Here is a 17,059-nt window from a genome sequence, read left to right as displayed (position 1 = left end):
TCGTTATTTGATGTGAGGGATAGGTAAATCTGTACTGTCTAGTCGTCTTACTTTAGTACTAGCACCCAAAGAAATGGGATGAGGAAAGGATTTTTTTTTGTTTTTTTTTTTTACTGACAAATTGGGTTTGCTAGACTATATAGCACGGAACCTTTCCCAAGTCCAAGCTGCTCGCACTTGGCCGATTATTTCTTATTCACGTTCGTCTTCTAAGAATTGTATATTATTCCACCGATGTGGCCAAAGAGGAAAACAAATAAATTTTTTATCGATATGCATATATTTACGAGTGCATTCCGTAATTCCAGGCACCTGTTCCACCGCCGATGTATGTCACGATTTTCCTTGGAAGCTACATAATGTATAATTAACTATTTATAAAATTTGATGTATATGTAGTATATATATTATATTATTATAGATAGATGATCATATACAATATATAACCACAACCCAACATAAAAATATAAGAATACGAAGCCGCGAGCAACAGCTAGTTTAATAAACTTCAAAATTTGCTATATGGGGCTTTTCGGGAGCGAAAAATAGATCTTGCTAGGTCTTATCTCTGGGAAAACGCGCATTTTTGAGTTTTTATACGTTTCAATCAATCAATCAATCAAAACTTCCGAGCAAATCTCAGTATCCCAGATAATAGAACATTATGTAGCAAAAGATGAAATTTGTCTGTTACATCACAACATACGACGACCGGTCTGGCCTAGTGGGTAGTGACCCTGCCTATGAAGCCGATGGTCCCGAGTTCAAATCCTGGTAAGGGCATTTACTCGTGTGATGAGCATGGATATTTGTTCCTGAGTCATGGGTGTTTTGTATGTAAGTATTTAAGTATTTATAAATATGTATTTATTATATATATATCGTTGTCTAAGTACCCTCAACACAAGCCTTATTGAGCTTACTGTGGGACTTAGTCAATTTGTGTAATTATGTTTTATAATATTTATTTATTTATTTATACGAAGTTTCAAGTCCTTAAATGAAAAAAAATAATGCAATATAATTTTTCCACCCCTTTTTAACCCCCTAACAGGGAAAATCTTCAAAAACGCTTATATTACTTTCAAGTCCCTAACTACAAAAATGTAATATTAGGTTTTTTTACAAAGTTTCAAGTCCCTCATTCACATAATATTTAATGTGTGCTACAAACTTTCAGCTCCGTCTTAAACCTCCGTAAATAACGAAATTTTCAAAAACACTGAAATTGGGGTTTTCTTGTTTTCTACTTTTATACCTTTAGTTCTCCGACGTTCGAAGTTACTGACAATAAAAGAAATACCGAAACAAACTTTCAGCCCCTTTTAACTCCTTTAGGGGATGAATTACCAAAACCCCTGAAATCACTTTATTGTTTTCTGTTATTGTGTCTATTTACATTTCAAGTCCACCATTAAAAAAGAGTTCATTTCTGATGCAAATGTTCGACCCTTGTTTCACCAACTTAGGGGATGAATACATACTTTCAACCCTTTTTAACTCCCTTTGGGAATAAGTTTCCATAAACGCTTAAATAGCTTTCATTGTTTTTACTAATGCATATTTTTACGACAGTTCAAGTACACTTAAAAATAAACATGTTTGTTCTCGATGCAGACTTTCAACCCTTTTTGATGATATGATGAATTTTTAAAAACGGTGAATCAGTTTTCCTATATTGTAATTGTAATATAATGCCTTTTTGCGTTTCAAGTTCCTAGCTTAACAGATAACTTGTACCACATACAAACTTTCATCTCCTTTTTGGTTAAGGGGTTCGCTTTCTTGTAATTTAAGTTTCAAAGGACTTGTATTAGATTCAAACTTTCTACCCCTTTTGAACACTTTTAGGGATGATTTTATTTTACTACTTTAGGGGATGAATTTTCAAAAACACTAAAATTGGTTTTCTTGTATTTTAATGAAATATTTTTTACGAAGTTTCAAGTTCCTAGCTTAAAATAAAACTTGAACTCCATACAAATTTTCATCGCCTTTATATCTCCTTAGGGGTTGAATTTCTCAAAATACTTGGAATCACTTTCTTTCAAAGTAGTTGTAATAGATTCTAACTTTCAACCACTTTTTAACCCTTTTAGGGGATAAATTTTGAAAAAAGTTGAAATAACTTCTCTTGTATTCTAATCATATGCCTTTATACAAAGTTTCAATTTCTGCACTCAAAAACTGTTTGATCTCCATACAAAATTTCATCCCCTTTTTAACCCCTTAGGGGATCATAATCATCTGGCTGTGCCATTTTCCATCATCTGTCGTCGAATTTCCTTGTCCGTTTTCTCCATTCTAGGCGATTTTCGATGATAACTGATAACTTAAGGGTACCTATAGTCGCTTTCTTGTCGTCGGTAACACTGGTATCTTAATAGCCTAAGAGTTAGATCTATGCCATTAGTGCCATTTATGATTGTTTATGCGATAATTATTCGCGAATACAAAATTATAAATTCAACCAGCTCAATTAAGATAATCTCAATCGTTTTGCGAGTAGAAAATTTTGTAATTTGCTTAAAATACGATCATTTTTAGATTTAGTCGGCTTTAGAGCATTTCGCAGTTTATTTCGTTAGTGATATTTTTGGATTTGAAGCGATACAGACGTGCCTGAAGGTGAGTTTGTAGTGATTTTTTGTGAATAAGTAGGTACTGTTTATTTTAACTAGCATTCGCCTTTATGTTTAATGCGCTTAGAAGTTGAAAACATTCCATCCCATTTTTAATTTCGAAAAGCCTTATTTTAGCTCTTACAACATTTGAGAAACATAAAATATGTTTTTAATGTCAAGTCAAGGTTCGACGGTTCAGTTAGGCGGTGTGCTCTGTATGGAAGGTAAAGGCATTTATACTCTGGCATGCCTCTACCTTCCATAGTGCGCTGTCTGTTCAATATTATGGGAATGGGAAATAAGCCACATAAGTAACTGACATAAGCCCCACAAAAAGGTCAATAAGGCTACCGATTTAAATGAAATTTGGTACGGAAATAACTTGGATCCTGGAGAAACAAAGGATACTCGTACCTTTTATTCCGGAAATTATCATTCTACGCAGACGATGAGACGACTTAGCGAGCTATGTACTTATAGAGCCAGACCTTACTTATTTTTTCATGAATAAAATGTATGGGATAATATAGTTTGTTAGTATGTAATTTTAATGTCTGCATACTTGCTATATTGGCCCGACAGCCATTTGTCCGGTACAAGGTGCTAAAGGTAGATAAAAAAATTACTAACTTTACTTATATTCTCACTCTTGATTTTTATATATAATACTCAGGGAACTATTACAAACCATTTTGTAAGTAGTCAGACCAATTGGAGGGGCCCAACCATCCCCCAGACCCACATAAAGTTTATATGTACTGCACCTTGTACCGGACAAATGGCCGTCGGGCCAATATAACAAGTATTCAGACATTAATAGTATATACTAAACAATATATTAGGTATACCGTACATTTTATCATGAGAAAATAAGTAAGGTCTGGCGGCTCTGGGATCTTGGACTATTAATATAAAAATACTTAAATATATGGAAGAAATATCCGTTGATACATCGATTGACCTCCGATTTGTTTATATAACCAGAAACATAGACATTGTTATGAAAAACAACATTTCGCTCTATCGATATCGACATTTTTAGGGTTCCGTACGAAAAAGGTACAAAATGAAACCTTATGGTGCGACTCTCGATATATAGCGATGTGACAGACAGACGACGACCGTCCTTATGTATGCCACATTATGTATGCCATATATCTCAAGAACCACTTAAGCTAGCGATTTGAAATTTGAAGTAGTTAAGAACAACGCTAATCCAGACACATTCAAAGTATTTTTTTTTTAATTATTATGGAAAATGCTCAATATGAAGAGGGTTTGAAAGAGCTCAAATTGTACATATCAAAAGTTTAAAACATTGTGTTGTTCATAGTGAAAAAGGACCATTCTTATCTCCGAAGTTTACCGAAGAAAAATTATGAAACATTCTCAAAATATTAAATTTTAACAAATAAAAATATTGATTGATTGATTGAAATTTTTATATAATATTAACATAACTATAATTTTTACAGGAAAAATATACTCAGACCTCCATCTTGGTAACTTTTTTTTATTACAAAAACAATCTGAATTAAATGTGCAATTTAACCATCTTTACGTGTGTTTATTATATTACACTTGACATTGCTATGAGATTACATTAAAATAACTTATTTCAAATAAAAGAACAATTTTTGAAATTAGTTCACGTGGTAGAGTAGAAAATTATCCTCGAAAAAACGAAAAAAGCGGCCAAGTGCGAGTCGGACTCGCACTTGGCCGCTTTAATTTTTATGACGTATTAAAAAAAAAACTACTTACTAGATCTCGTTCGAACCAATTTTCGGTGGAAGTTTGCATGGCAATGTATATCATATATTTTTTTTGATTTATCATTCTGTTATTTTAGAAGTTACGGGGGGGGGGGGGACACACTTTTTACCACTTTGGAAGTGTCTCTCGCGCAAACTATTCAGTTTAGAAAGAAATGATATTAGAAACCTCAATATCATTTTTAAAGACCTATCCATAGATACCCCACACGTATGGGTTTGATGAAAAAAGATTTTTTGAGTTTCAGTTCTAAGTATGGGGAACCCCGAAAATTTATTGTTTTTTTATCTATTTTTGTGTAAAAATCATAATGCGGTTCATAGAGTACATCTACTTACCAAGTTTGAACAGTATAGCTTTTATAGTTTCGGAAAAAAGTGGCTGTGACAGAATCGGACAGACAGACGGACATGACGAATCTATAAGGGTTCCGTTTTTTGCCATTTGGCTACGGAACCCTAACAACATACGTGCAATACATCGCGTAAATTAGTTAGCCAAATGCCGATAGATGGCGCTGTACACAATTATACCTAGTCCTATACTCCTGAATCTTCTGATCAAAAGTCTTTCGCCTTTATAATTAGGCATGGGATAATTCAAAGTTTGTCAGGAGCCCTCTGTGCGCGAGTAAAACGAAATCGCACTTGACCGGTTTTTATTTTATGCAGATGAAGGTGTTCGGCATTATGGTGCTATTCCTGCTGTCCCTCGCTACGGTGTTCTCAATCTCCACAACAACAAAGAAACCCCTGTTAGACCTGCAAAAATGCCCTGCAGGTCAAAGGTTGGTGAAATCAAAACTTGGGACACGAGTATGTGTGGCGATACCGACGGAACACAAGCATTCAACATAATTTTCATTTGTAAATATACCTAAAAAAACTATGATGTGTTTTTGTTACCGAACGATCTTCGATTGTTATTTAGAAATCAGAAATCAGAAATATTTATTGTGCAAACTGTGTAGGTACAAGAATATGACTTAGGTACATTTTTTGATGAGTATCAACAGTTTTACCCTTCTTGGGTATACAATTATTTTTAACTTAAACTAGGTTTTCATATTTTATCTTAAACTATATTTTAATATACATTTAGGTTTACATAGTTATAAAATTCTTTTAAATTATACAAGACTTTGTCTATTAAAAAGTTTTTTAAGCATCTTTTAAAAGTATTTCCTTCGAGGCTTTTTATTTCGTTTGGCAGATGGTTGAAGACATTAATAGCAGATATGAACGTACTTTTTTTATATATTGAGGTGCTAGTTCTCGGAAGTACCATATTGTACTTATATTGTGATCTGATATAGGGCTAGGATTCTCAAACAATGGTAGGCAACCTGCCGTTTGGCGAGAGCATACTATGACAGACAGGTAACGGGTGACGCACGCTTTACGTTTTATAGTTAGCCTTACTAATTGACTGGAAGATGGGAGTGAGGTTATAAGTAGGAACGAGAAAGCACTTGAGTGTAGCATATATATGTAGGTATATTATATTCGGGCAATTAGAAGTAGTAATTAAAAATAAAGACGGTGATAATGATCAGGATCATCATCATTTGCAGTATATCGCACTTTTTTGTCGTGTACGACGTCACTGCGGACTATGTCGCGGGCTGAAATTAGTAATAATACTTATAATAATCCATAATTAAGGGAGTCTAATTGTCCGAGTTCACGGCGAACCAGCGTGCATCTAGCGCAGCTAATGATCCGACGAGAGCTAGGTTGCATGTCAGCCAGTGGCATGACATTCGTTTCCTTGGGTGGTAGCTAACATGACAACCGTTTGTCAGCAAACGCCAATCGAAAAGTAGCAACAGATGCGAACGAATAGTTACGTAATTATTTTCGTAGTCATTTATCTAATCAAGGGTTTCCTAATTTTTTTCAGACCGCGGAGTTTGATAATTATTTATTTATTTATTCCTAAATGGTCGCGCACTGTGCGGTTTAAATTCCTCCCGCGGATGCTCCGGCTGTGGAATGAGCTGCCTGCCGACCCAAGGGCCTACAGTATGAGGTTCTTCAAAAAAGGAGTGTACAGATTTTTAATGGGTCGGCAACGCGCATGTAACATATCTGGAGTTGCAGGCGTCCATAGGCTACGGTGACTGCTTACCGTCGGGCGGGCCGTATGCTCGGTTGCCACCGTCGTGATATAAAAAAATCTAGGCTATTCGAAATTGATAGGTAACATGGTGAGAAGGATTGCCTCACGGCGCCCGCCCCTCTACGGTCTACGGCGCACAGTTTGGCAACCCCTGATCTAATATAATATCTGGCCGGGTCAAACACGTTTGAGAAAAGGCTTTCCTTTATATTAAAAGTTAACGAACCAGGTAAAATATTCTTAAAATTTGAGTCTTAAGTACTGAAACAATATAACTATCTCGCCTGTAAAGGGTGCAGCGTAAAAAATAGCTTTTACTTGCAATGTCTACAGGGAAAAAGCGAACGTTTTAAGTACAGGGTAGGCAAATAAGAGATATAGACACATTGTTTTTAAATTTTAACTCTATTAAGTACAAAATTCATTAAATATTTTTTCATAAATATATTATTCAGGGTTAGCAATTGTATACTGAATATTATTTCTACGAAATGTCTACCTCTAGCAGCAAGCAATTTTTTCTCAAATGTTTTTGTTGTTTAAAACACGTCGTTTGCTCGATTTATTTCGAGAAACAATGACAGTGATTGGCACCCTAATTCCCCAACTTTTGCAGCTCCTGACTTATTTCTGTGGCTATCTAAAATTTACGTGTATCTATGCTAACAAAATAAACTGATGAAATTTCAACGATTTGCGGAGTGTTAGGGTCGGCAACGCGCATGTAAATCCTCTGGGGTTGCAGGCAGTGGCGGGGCAAGACCAAAATTTTGTGTGGGCAAGGTACATTTAGCGAGGCTCTCTGGTGACGCAAGCAATAACGAATAATTTTTACGTTGCTTCCCAGTTAATGTATTTGAGGCGCGAGGCCCCTCGGACCACGAGCCGTAGGCGGTGGCCCACGTAGCCCACGCCTAGCGCCGCCTTTGGTTGCAGGTGTAAACCTTGGTTTTTTATAGCGAGTAATTCTGAAGTTTCCTAGTGATACCAGGCAAAAAAATATTCCTTCAATTTGGGGGGAGAATTACAAGCCAAAATAAAATATTGGAAATACATTTTGACATGATTATTTTTACTTACAATCATCATTATGCTTTATTCGTGAAAACAAAGCTATAGTGTAAATTTAAAGTGCACTATTTGGACATGGGAAAATATCAGGTATTTATCTGGGGTGAAAAATAATTGTTACTGGTATCGTTCTATTGACTTTCATATATCATAAACATTTGGTCTAAAATTATACTTTTCATATTTTGTTTTTACTATCTCGTGTCGGCACGAAAGGTCGGGTCGCTGTGTTCCACTCCACACTATGGCCGCTGCTGCCGCCGCAAGATGACGTGGCCGAGCCGTGAGTGTTTTCCTTACATCTACCCTCCATTTCAATCAAATTGTTTACTTCATGACTCATGTCATTCGGCCTTTCTTATTGCGCGCTCGCTTACAGCTCGCGCGCACAATATCGCCTCGTGTGTAATGACCAACTTAGCACACTTGTATCATAATGTACTATTATATTTATACATATAACTACTTTTTGCTGATAGCAAAACAGCTCAAAATAGACCCCTTACTTAATAGTAATGAAAAGTAGACATTGTAATTCCAGTAAGTGCCGTGTTGCCATATCAATAAATCGGCTTCCCACCCTTATTTTATTGGAAAACAAGTAAAAGTGTTGGTGATAAGTAGGTTCCTGTCGGTAATGTCACTACGTTTTGTAAGAACGAGTCTTTGAATAAGTGCTGGCTCCCAATGGTCTCATAGGTACGGTCATCTGAAAATAAAGATACGGACGATAAAGTGCCAAAAATATGTATACTCCTTAATATATGGGCAATAAGGTCGTGTATACCTACATATTTTTTGCATTTTGTTCGTATCGATATTTTTAGACGTGGCTGTACTAGATAAATATGATAACTTATATGATACCTAGAATTAGAGTATACTAAGATTATATAGGTACAAATTAAAAACTGAAATCGATGTCCTATGACGTTGCGCCAACTGCGAAAGTTTGAAGACGCCGGTTCACATCCAGGCATAATCCAGCCTCGGCCACTTTTTATTGGGCTCGGTCACTTTTTCTTTAGTGGGTACTTAGGTATATATGTCACTTACCACCAAAATATTGCATGAGCAGAACCACAACAAACACGAGCCAGCCCCTCCATCTTGCCAAACTCCATCCAGCATCCAGCCACAGCACTATTGGCACCAGATCATATGACACAGATACTCCAAAACCACATAGTCCTAGAACATTTGGGACGTGACTCAACACTGGAAAACTTGTAGGGACTGAAGCACTTGTGCAATTCGTTATAGCTTATAGTAACCGGGCCGCAGCTGAGCTAACATAACCATCGCGTGTGTGGTCAGGTTCCGAACTAGAAATCAAACGTATTCAACTCAAAAACAGGGTTTAAGAGTGAACATGGTGAGTGTAGCGCTTTCGTATATATTATACAAGATGTACACTATATTTAAAGTCACATTTTAAATTTAATTTCGATTGTAAATTCGAGTCGCGTGGTATAGGCACGAAGATCGCGAAATTCCTTGCCTCGCCGAAGTGTCTTTAAATGTCGTTTTTAAAAGGTTATTCGTGAAATCTAGTCTAGTCTAGAAAGTTAAGGGTCTTGGCAGTGGGATCGCGACGGAGCGGCGACGGCGCGCGCGCTGAAACTACCTGCCTACGAGTATCTACGCCTCATGAAGTGCAGCCGCAGCCCTGCCCCGCCGCGCGACCTTGCAGCTCATTATGTCTTTACTACAATTTACAATGGAATGACGCGACCGATAGTGAAACCGAACGATGATATGACAGCGTAACTTACTATCGACTTAGTTTATGATTTACTATCGTTGAGTATGTAAACCAGCTGAAATGTGACCCCGTGATTAAGACGTCTAGGTACGCATAAACAGGTAAGGTTTAATGCATTCGTTTTATTTTATTACTATTATTCAATTTAGATTTTTATATACTTAAGTATATCTGTTTCACTTACACCACCTAACCTTATAGGATAGGAGTTTATTACACCTATCCTTACGCCGGATACTTGCTGTCTTGCTGATATGGAAGACAGGAAAACAATATTACCTACCTTTCTCCGTCCTTCCCAGCAGAAAGTGTCCAGAAATAGGATTGATTTAATGGTAATATGACCGATTGTCTCTCGTTTTGATGGGTATTAAGATATGTTTCCCCTTTTTACCTTGCTCCTTTGTAATAAGGCGAAAACTATACTACATAATAATACGCTTACATACTTAGAATATACAGTACCGGCCAAAAATATATCACTTTCAGGTTTTCACGGAAAACCTTTTTTGGGTTCCTAGTTGACTACGCTAAAAACAAAAAAAAAAGGTGATAAATTATTGGCCGGTAGGTACCTACTGTACATGAATAATTATTTAGTTAAACAATAGTATTTTATACAATCGTGATTCAGTTAAGTACTGATATTTAGGCAACGAAGCTGACTGAGTTGCCTAAGTGAGGTACGAGATTGAAAAACTTGATTATATCACTATTGTATACAGTACTTTTTCTACGAGTCATCAAAAATTATATATTTTACTTTATAATAATGATAATAATAACGTTTATTGCTTTCACATTGGTGTTCATACAGATGTTCTTAATGAATAATATAATGTTTCACAATATGACACCCTGTAAGGGTATTGCAATTTTATCTAACACTAACATATAAAACAATTTAAGAACTTGACAAAAAACGACTGAGACGAGCCAAGACGATATTTTTCAAGCTACTTACAAATTTATCATATTTTGGTTCTATCCCTATTTCTTTAGGAAGACTGTTGAAAATTGTTATAGACATGTTATAGGGACTTTTGTTACTCATTTGTAAATTACTGGCAGGAAGGGCAATCTTCCCGCACGCATGCGGAAATGAGCACTTTCCGTGCATAAGTATGTCGAAACTTTAAAGAACCATATGTACTGTAAAACGTTTGTACGATACACTTGCCAATAGGTGCTCCCTTCGGTCGTGTTTTAATTTATCATCACTCGTTGCGAATTTCCTATTTTCTGCACTTGTATCGTAAATAACTATTTTACTATAAAACCTAAATAAGTAATGAAAATTGGTAAGTATCTTAGTAGTGCAAGTCCCCGCCCCCGTCCCCTGTTCTACGGGAGCGCGTGCGGCACGTGATTAAACATTTTTTTTATAGTTGACTACAGCGTATCGAAAATATTCAATTTATGACTCATACACGACTCATAGGATAAACAATTCTAAATACTTAGCTCATTTACATTGGTTTGTCTTCGTGATCGATTCAACTACGCTCGACAATAGCTTGTAATAGATAACACTTGATGTTTCGCAAACATACGGGCTCAACTAATAAAAATTACACCCGCACCTATGCTATTTCGCAGATTTCCAAATCATCCGCCTAGCGCAATTTGCATCAGTCGCGGAAGGAACATCGTGACGTCCGCCGCTGTCATGATACCTATTTGGTGGTGGATGTAAGTAACTACTACGTACATACATTTAAGTATAGGTACGCAATATATGACTGTAATAAACCCTAATTTAAGTGGACGATGTTTGTTTAAATGGTAAGGAAGGAGACGGGTTTTTTTTACGATTGTCTTGAAAACCAGCGTCCTGGCACCCCAGACATGACAAATCCTGAGAGGTGTTTTTAGGGTTCCGTCCCAAAAAGGTACAAAAGGAACCCTTATCATTATCACATCTAAATATCTCGAGAACCACTTACGCTATCGATTTGACATTTGGAATAGTTAGTAACAACGCTAACCCAGACACATTGAAAGTTTTGGGTTATTCCCACTAGTTACCACCAAGTTGTTACCAGTGATAACTAATGGGATTTTTTCAGTAGTTACCACCAAAATTTGGTAAGCATTCAATACTAATAAAAACTCTTATGTGGAATTTTATATAATTAACATATATAATTGATTGAATGGTGTGATTTCGTACGTACTTGGCCACCTCGAGTATCAACAGGAAGGGGAGTTTATGGAGAATTGGTGAGCAGGAATTTAATTATACCTAGATCTTTGATCCAACCATATACCATACGTACAGTCAGCGTCAAATACTTTGTAGCAACCAAAGTAGCCAAATAGTTCGGTACACCATATATTTAGTATGGTGTACCGAACTATTTGGCCACTTTAACTGCTACAAAGTATTTGACGCTGACTGTACACGTTGATGAGTGGGCTTTTCAGGCTGTTTCAAGTCATGCTGACGCATGTCCCGAAATCTTTTGCGGTTCCACTGTTTTTTGAGGAATGAAGACAAATCAAAAACGCTCGTACGAACTTGGCCACCTCGAGTATAAACAGGGAGGGGAGTGTATGGAGAATTGGTGTAATAGTTTTCATTTAATGTCTTTCTTAAGCTCTACTTCCACGATTTTTTTTTCATATTTTTTGGACCTATGGTTCAAAAGTTAGAGGGGGGGGACACATTTTTTTTTTCTTTTGGAGCGATTATCTCCGAATATATTCACTTTATCAAAAAATGTTTCTTGAAAACCCCTATTAGTTTTGAAAGACCTTTCCAACGATACCCCACACTCTAGGGTTGAAGCGAAAAAAAAAATTCACCCCCTCTTTACGTGTAGGGGAGGTACCCTAAAAAAATTAAATTTTTAAATTTTATTGTACGACGTTGTCGGCTTTATTGATTTATATATCCATGCCAAATTTCAGCTTTCTAGCACTAACGACCACGGAGCAAAGCCTCGGACAGACAGACAGACAGACAGACAGACAGACGGACATGGCGAAACTATAAGGGTTCCGTTTTATGCCATTTGGCTACGGAACCCTAAAAAGGGTTGGTTCCCGCGGGGCCCTGTTAAGTGTGAGGCTGATGTGGGCGAGGGGCCGCTTCGCCCACAGCTACGTCAATGATTAGCATCATTTTATTTATATTCTTTTTCTACAAAATCTTTAGTTTACTCCTTAGAGCATGTCTGTAGTAAACACTCATATGTCATGTCCACGAACGACCGTGCAAAAACAGGAAACGTAAACACACAACTATAATCAACTCTAAGACAATGGCGCCATTGAATGATGTGATGAAACAATCCGAAATGTTGAAAATAATCGGCCGCTCGTCAACAAGCGGGTAAATGATTTACGACGGTCTAGCTGACTAATTGTTTATGATTAGGCTTCGTGTCACTTGACCGTGTGTTACGAATGTCGGGCTAGCTCGCGTAAGTAGTTTTAGTATAAAAGGCCAGTGTACAGAGAGCTCAAGTTCTGAAATACAATGCGTAATCAGAGAGTGCATTAAAGGGGCTATTATAGGTAGTTTATTATTATCTACACCGTTTCGTTATTGCCCTCTCTCTCAGCAGAAAGATGGCAAAAAGTGTCCGACAAAAAGGTAGATGTAACAAGCCCTGCTTTGGCAGTATAAGTAATATCGTTGTGGCTTTAGTCTGGTCAGGGTCCTGCGCCCCTGGGCTGTATATATTGATATTTTCAGTGCCACAGCTATGCGGCGGATCGAGATCGTAATAACACTTGGGCCATGTCCGCGTCTCATAGATTTCCAAGGTTCCCCAATATTTCCAGCATGTTTGATGAACGCTCGCTCAAAATGCGACGACAACAACCGCAGACGCTGACCTATAAAGCAATCTGTTATGTTAATTCGGTAACGTCCCGCTATTGTCATGGAAATGTCTGGGCGCGGCATACCATCACGTCCTGATGTACCAAATTACGGACAATTGCTACTTCACTTATAAGCGGTGCTTGCATTTATTGCTTTTAAATTACCATGTTTACTTAGTTTGACAGGTTCTCTGAAATATTGTAAATTGGTGTAAATTATTTTTTTAATGAAGTTGTTTGTGTCAAATTATTTTCAATAAGTAGGTGCTTACGAAAGATAAGAGACGTATAAGCTTTAGAATCTTGGAACGCAATTTTTTATTTAGCTTCAATGCATATATTTGTTTGTACAGTCGCCATCAGATATTTCGGAGTGGCCAAGGTGACCAAAAATATCTGAACACGCACTCTAGTGCCATGACAATAGAGGCGTGTTCAGATATTTGCGAACACCTTGGCCGCTCCGAAATATATCTGATGGCGACTATACATAGGTCACGAGATAAGTTTAGCAATAGACAAATGTGAAACAAAGAGGTGGCCTATCACATATATTTTTTTAAACTATATATGCATAGACAATAATTGGCCGGAAAACATTTACTTTATTTTTAAAATACTTCAAAAAAAATATAAACTTTGTATGAAATGAAAATGTTGTATAAAATAATCGTAAATCGTTCTTAGCCCACGCCGACGTTTTCAAAGTTTAAATCTATTTTTTTAATAAGTACCTAAATAAAATAAAATTTAAATGTTTTCCGTCCAAACATTGGAAATACTTATAGTTTTTAACATACGTGATAGGCCACGTCTTTGTTTCATATTTGTCTATCGCAAAACCTATCTAGTGACCTATGTATACCCTATATATACTATATGTGTATGCTGCTATATGTGTACAATGCAATAACATGGCGCCGATCATGATACAGTCGGGAGGAAGCAAAAAAACACAAACACACCGAGTTTAGGTTCATTAAAAACGTCTTGGCAAATAATTGATAGCCTCGCAAATGAGAAGTTGTAAATAAACAGCAATAAGTGTCACAAAAAATTGTCAGAAACTTGTTTTTTACGAATTCGGACTCACAGCGTAGCTGCACACAAGATAATCGGCTACAAGCTAGTAACACCTTCACGTGACTGTAGGTAACAATGCTAATTTTGTTAACATATAACTCAAATACTACATGGTACGTATGTTTGACATTCTTCATTGGACGATATACCTATTTACATGCAACATCCATTTAAAGAAAAATGCACTTTGTACCGCGAAAATGAGGTTTACATTTGAAATAAGTAGGTACGTAGGTCAAAGATAAAATGTCCCATTACCTGAGGCCCTACAAAAATCGAAATTTCTGTATCTACCTCTCTATCACTCGAATATGCAAGAGCGATAGAGGCAGATAAAGAAAAGTTTATTTCCTTTTTTCGCGGTAGGCCCTCTAACCATTTGTAGACCTTATTGCAAGAACATTAGGCCTACAGGTGGTCAGTACAAAAAAGGTGACTTGAGAAAACATCATGATAACCTTTTTTTTATGGCAAAATATCTCATTCGAGTTAGTCTATATTACCTACAACTTGTGCTGAAAAGCTGTCTATAGGTACTTATTTTAAATGATAAGTAATTAAAATTCGTCTACGCTAACTTCGACTTGGCAGCGGCAGAGTGTGACAGGTCCACTATGATTGTCCTATGTTCATAGGAAATTTACGTTTATGGTGGCGTTGCGTTGCTGTACCTACTCTGTTGCTTCCGAAGCCGAGGCAGAGTTAGAACTCTAGTAAACTGCACAAATTATATATAAATTTTTAGAACAATTGATAGAACAATGGTTCTCAACAATTATTAACGATGTCAACTTGGCATTGAGATTATTAATAATAAGAGAGTAATAAAGACTAGAAAGAAGGCCCGGACATTGACAGTAAGGCCCATTCAACTTAGCAATCTGGCAATTAAAATTTGAAATCAATAGTGAATGAAATATGATTGAATTTTGTTTCAAATCGAACAAAACAAAAGAAGTAATCAGGACAGTAGGTACTACGGGTAGGTCCTTGGGCCTTACTGATTGCAATGATCGCTATTTTCACACGATTTCTAGAGCGACCGTGGCGTAGATAGTTGTATTCTTTGGATTCCTTAAATGTTATTGAAAAATGTGACGTCACATCTATTTTTTAATTAACATATGTGACTATATTTAAATAATAACAAACTTAGTATAAAATGTAACCTAAAATTAAAACTACCTACAAAACTAAAATTAAAACCTAAAAAAAGGGTAACATGAGTGACCTAGCCCAATATGTTTATATTAAGCTAGATCACCCAGGTCAGAACCCTGTGGAAGGGTTCCCATAAGGCTGGCTGCATTCCCCCTTTGGATCGCTATGCCGATCCGTTGGGCGAGGAAGGAGCCAGCCCTACGGTCCCCCGTGACATCAATAATTTTTGTTGAAAGTTGCCGAATTAATTTATGAGCGCTTGGGCACCACGGTCCTAGAGTTTCGACTGCAAAAGCCACAAATATATGCCGGTCAGTGAGAGCTATATATTTGCGGCATTTTGCAGCCTCGGCAGCTATGGCCGCCCCGCCCGCTCTCAATGATGTTGAGCCGAGATGAGACGGTGCCAGGGTGTCCACACACGTTGCGTCCCAAATAAGGGGCCGTCCAACACTCCAGGGCACAAGAGTCATTCCGTCGGGCCTCTTACCATCGTCACGTGCGAGGCCAGGTGGCTCGAGAATGGCTGGGACGTTGGCACTGACAAAGGCACGACGGAGGATGTCATTGAGGCAGGCGTGGCGTGATAGGCGGCCGGCACTCTTAGAACACGACAGCCCGTGGTGTCCAAGGCTGTCCACAGAAGTTCCGCAGGGGCAACGATGGGGTGTGACTATATTGGATCCCAAGCGAAGACCGACAGCCAGCCTGAGGGTATTGTTGTCTAGCAATGTTCCAAAGTTTGATGAGGGGAGAGCGTGCAACCAGGAGCCAGATTCTCTTTCCGCCACAGCCAGGATGCGTGCTTTTTCCTGGCTGGTGGAGCAAGAATTTAAGAGGTGTGTATGTACTTGTGAACAGATGGGTTGATCCCAGATTCTCTGGATGGATTTGTTAATGGGTAGATCTCTTCCTGGGCAAGCCATTTTCCATGCGTCTTCAGCCTCAGACATGTACGCTACCTCGAAACCACGGAGTGATGGCGTAAGGATTTTGCCTACGAGGGGGAGCGTACTATGTACTGAGGACAGAAACGCGGGTAAAGCGACACTTGATATTTGACGGGTACCGAGACCTCCGAATCTGATCGGTAGGGTAGCATGAAGAAATTGGCGATCATTTATTTTGACATTTAAAATTTTTTCCAGTTGAATGTGGAGGATTGAATCTATTGATGCGGTAATGTTTGGAAACTTCCATAAAGGACTGCAGCGCAGAGAATATGTAAATTTGGGAACAAAAAGGCAGGAACGAAGAATACAGAGCGCCATGTGGGAATTAATTTTCAGTAGACGGTCCGAGAATTCTGTAAAACTATGTACTTTTGAGTTGATGAAATCTGAGATTGATTCCTCGAAAACAGGTGCACCCAGGAGTATTGTATTCTTTTAATTTTATAATAGGGGCCCATTTCTCGTACGGTATTAGTCTAATATTATTGGTGTGTGGCCATGGTAACCCATATGACTTGACGATTCGTAGACTAATAATATTAGCCTAATATCGTTTCAGAAATGAACCCCAGATCGAGTCTATGAGACTAGGTTTCTTCTAGGGTTTAGCTGTATTTAATATAGTATTACACAAGCGGTGGTGGCCGAGTGGATATGGCGTCCGACTTTCA

At 37.6% G+C, this 17,059-nt stretch overlaps 1 protein-coding gene and 1 long non-coding RNA gene across 2 annotated transcripts in view; both read right to left on the bottom strand.

Moving 5' to 3' along the window:
• LOC133515455 (uncharacterized) overlaps window positions 1–9,224 on the bottom strand; it is a 28,412-nt gene extending 19,188 nt beyond the window's left edge. Inside the window, exon 1 of the mRNA XM_061848005.1 lies at window positions 8,649–9,224. Within this exon, the coding sequence (XP_061703989.1) occupies window positions 8,649–8,664 (16 nt within the window). The 5' untranslated portion in view covers window positions 8,665–9,224. The remainder of the gene's footprint in view (window positions 1–8,648) is intronic.
• The window catches only part of LOC133515476 (uncharacterized), a 45,287-nt gene extending 29,946 nt beyond the window's left edge, over window positions 1–15,341 (bottom strand). The window contains exon 1 of the long non-coding RNA XR_009799029.1: window positions 11,637–15,341. This is a non-coding gene — a long non-coding RNA (uncharacterized LOC133515476). The remainder of the gene's footprint in view (window positions 1–11,636) is intronic.
• Window positions 15,342–17,059: the final 1,718 nt, after the last annotated feature.

The sequence above is a fragment of the Cydia pomonella genome, chromosome 2, assembly GCF_033807575.1.
Source record: "Cydia pomonella isolate Wapato2018A chromosome 2, ilCydPomo1, whole genome shotgun sequence".
Classification (NCBI taxonomy): Eukaryota; Metazoa; Arthropoda; class Insecta; order Lepidoptera; family Tortricidae; genus Cydia; species Cydia pomonella.
Note: the sequence above shows the minus strand (reverse complement) of the source record. Positions and strands in the feature narration are given on the sequence as shown.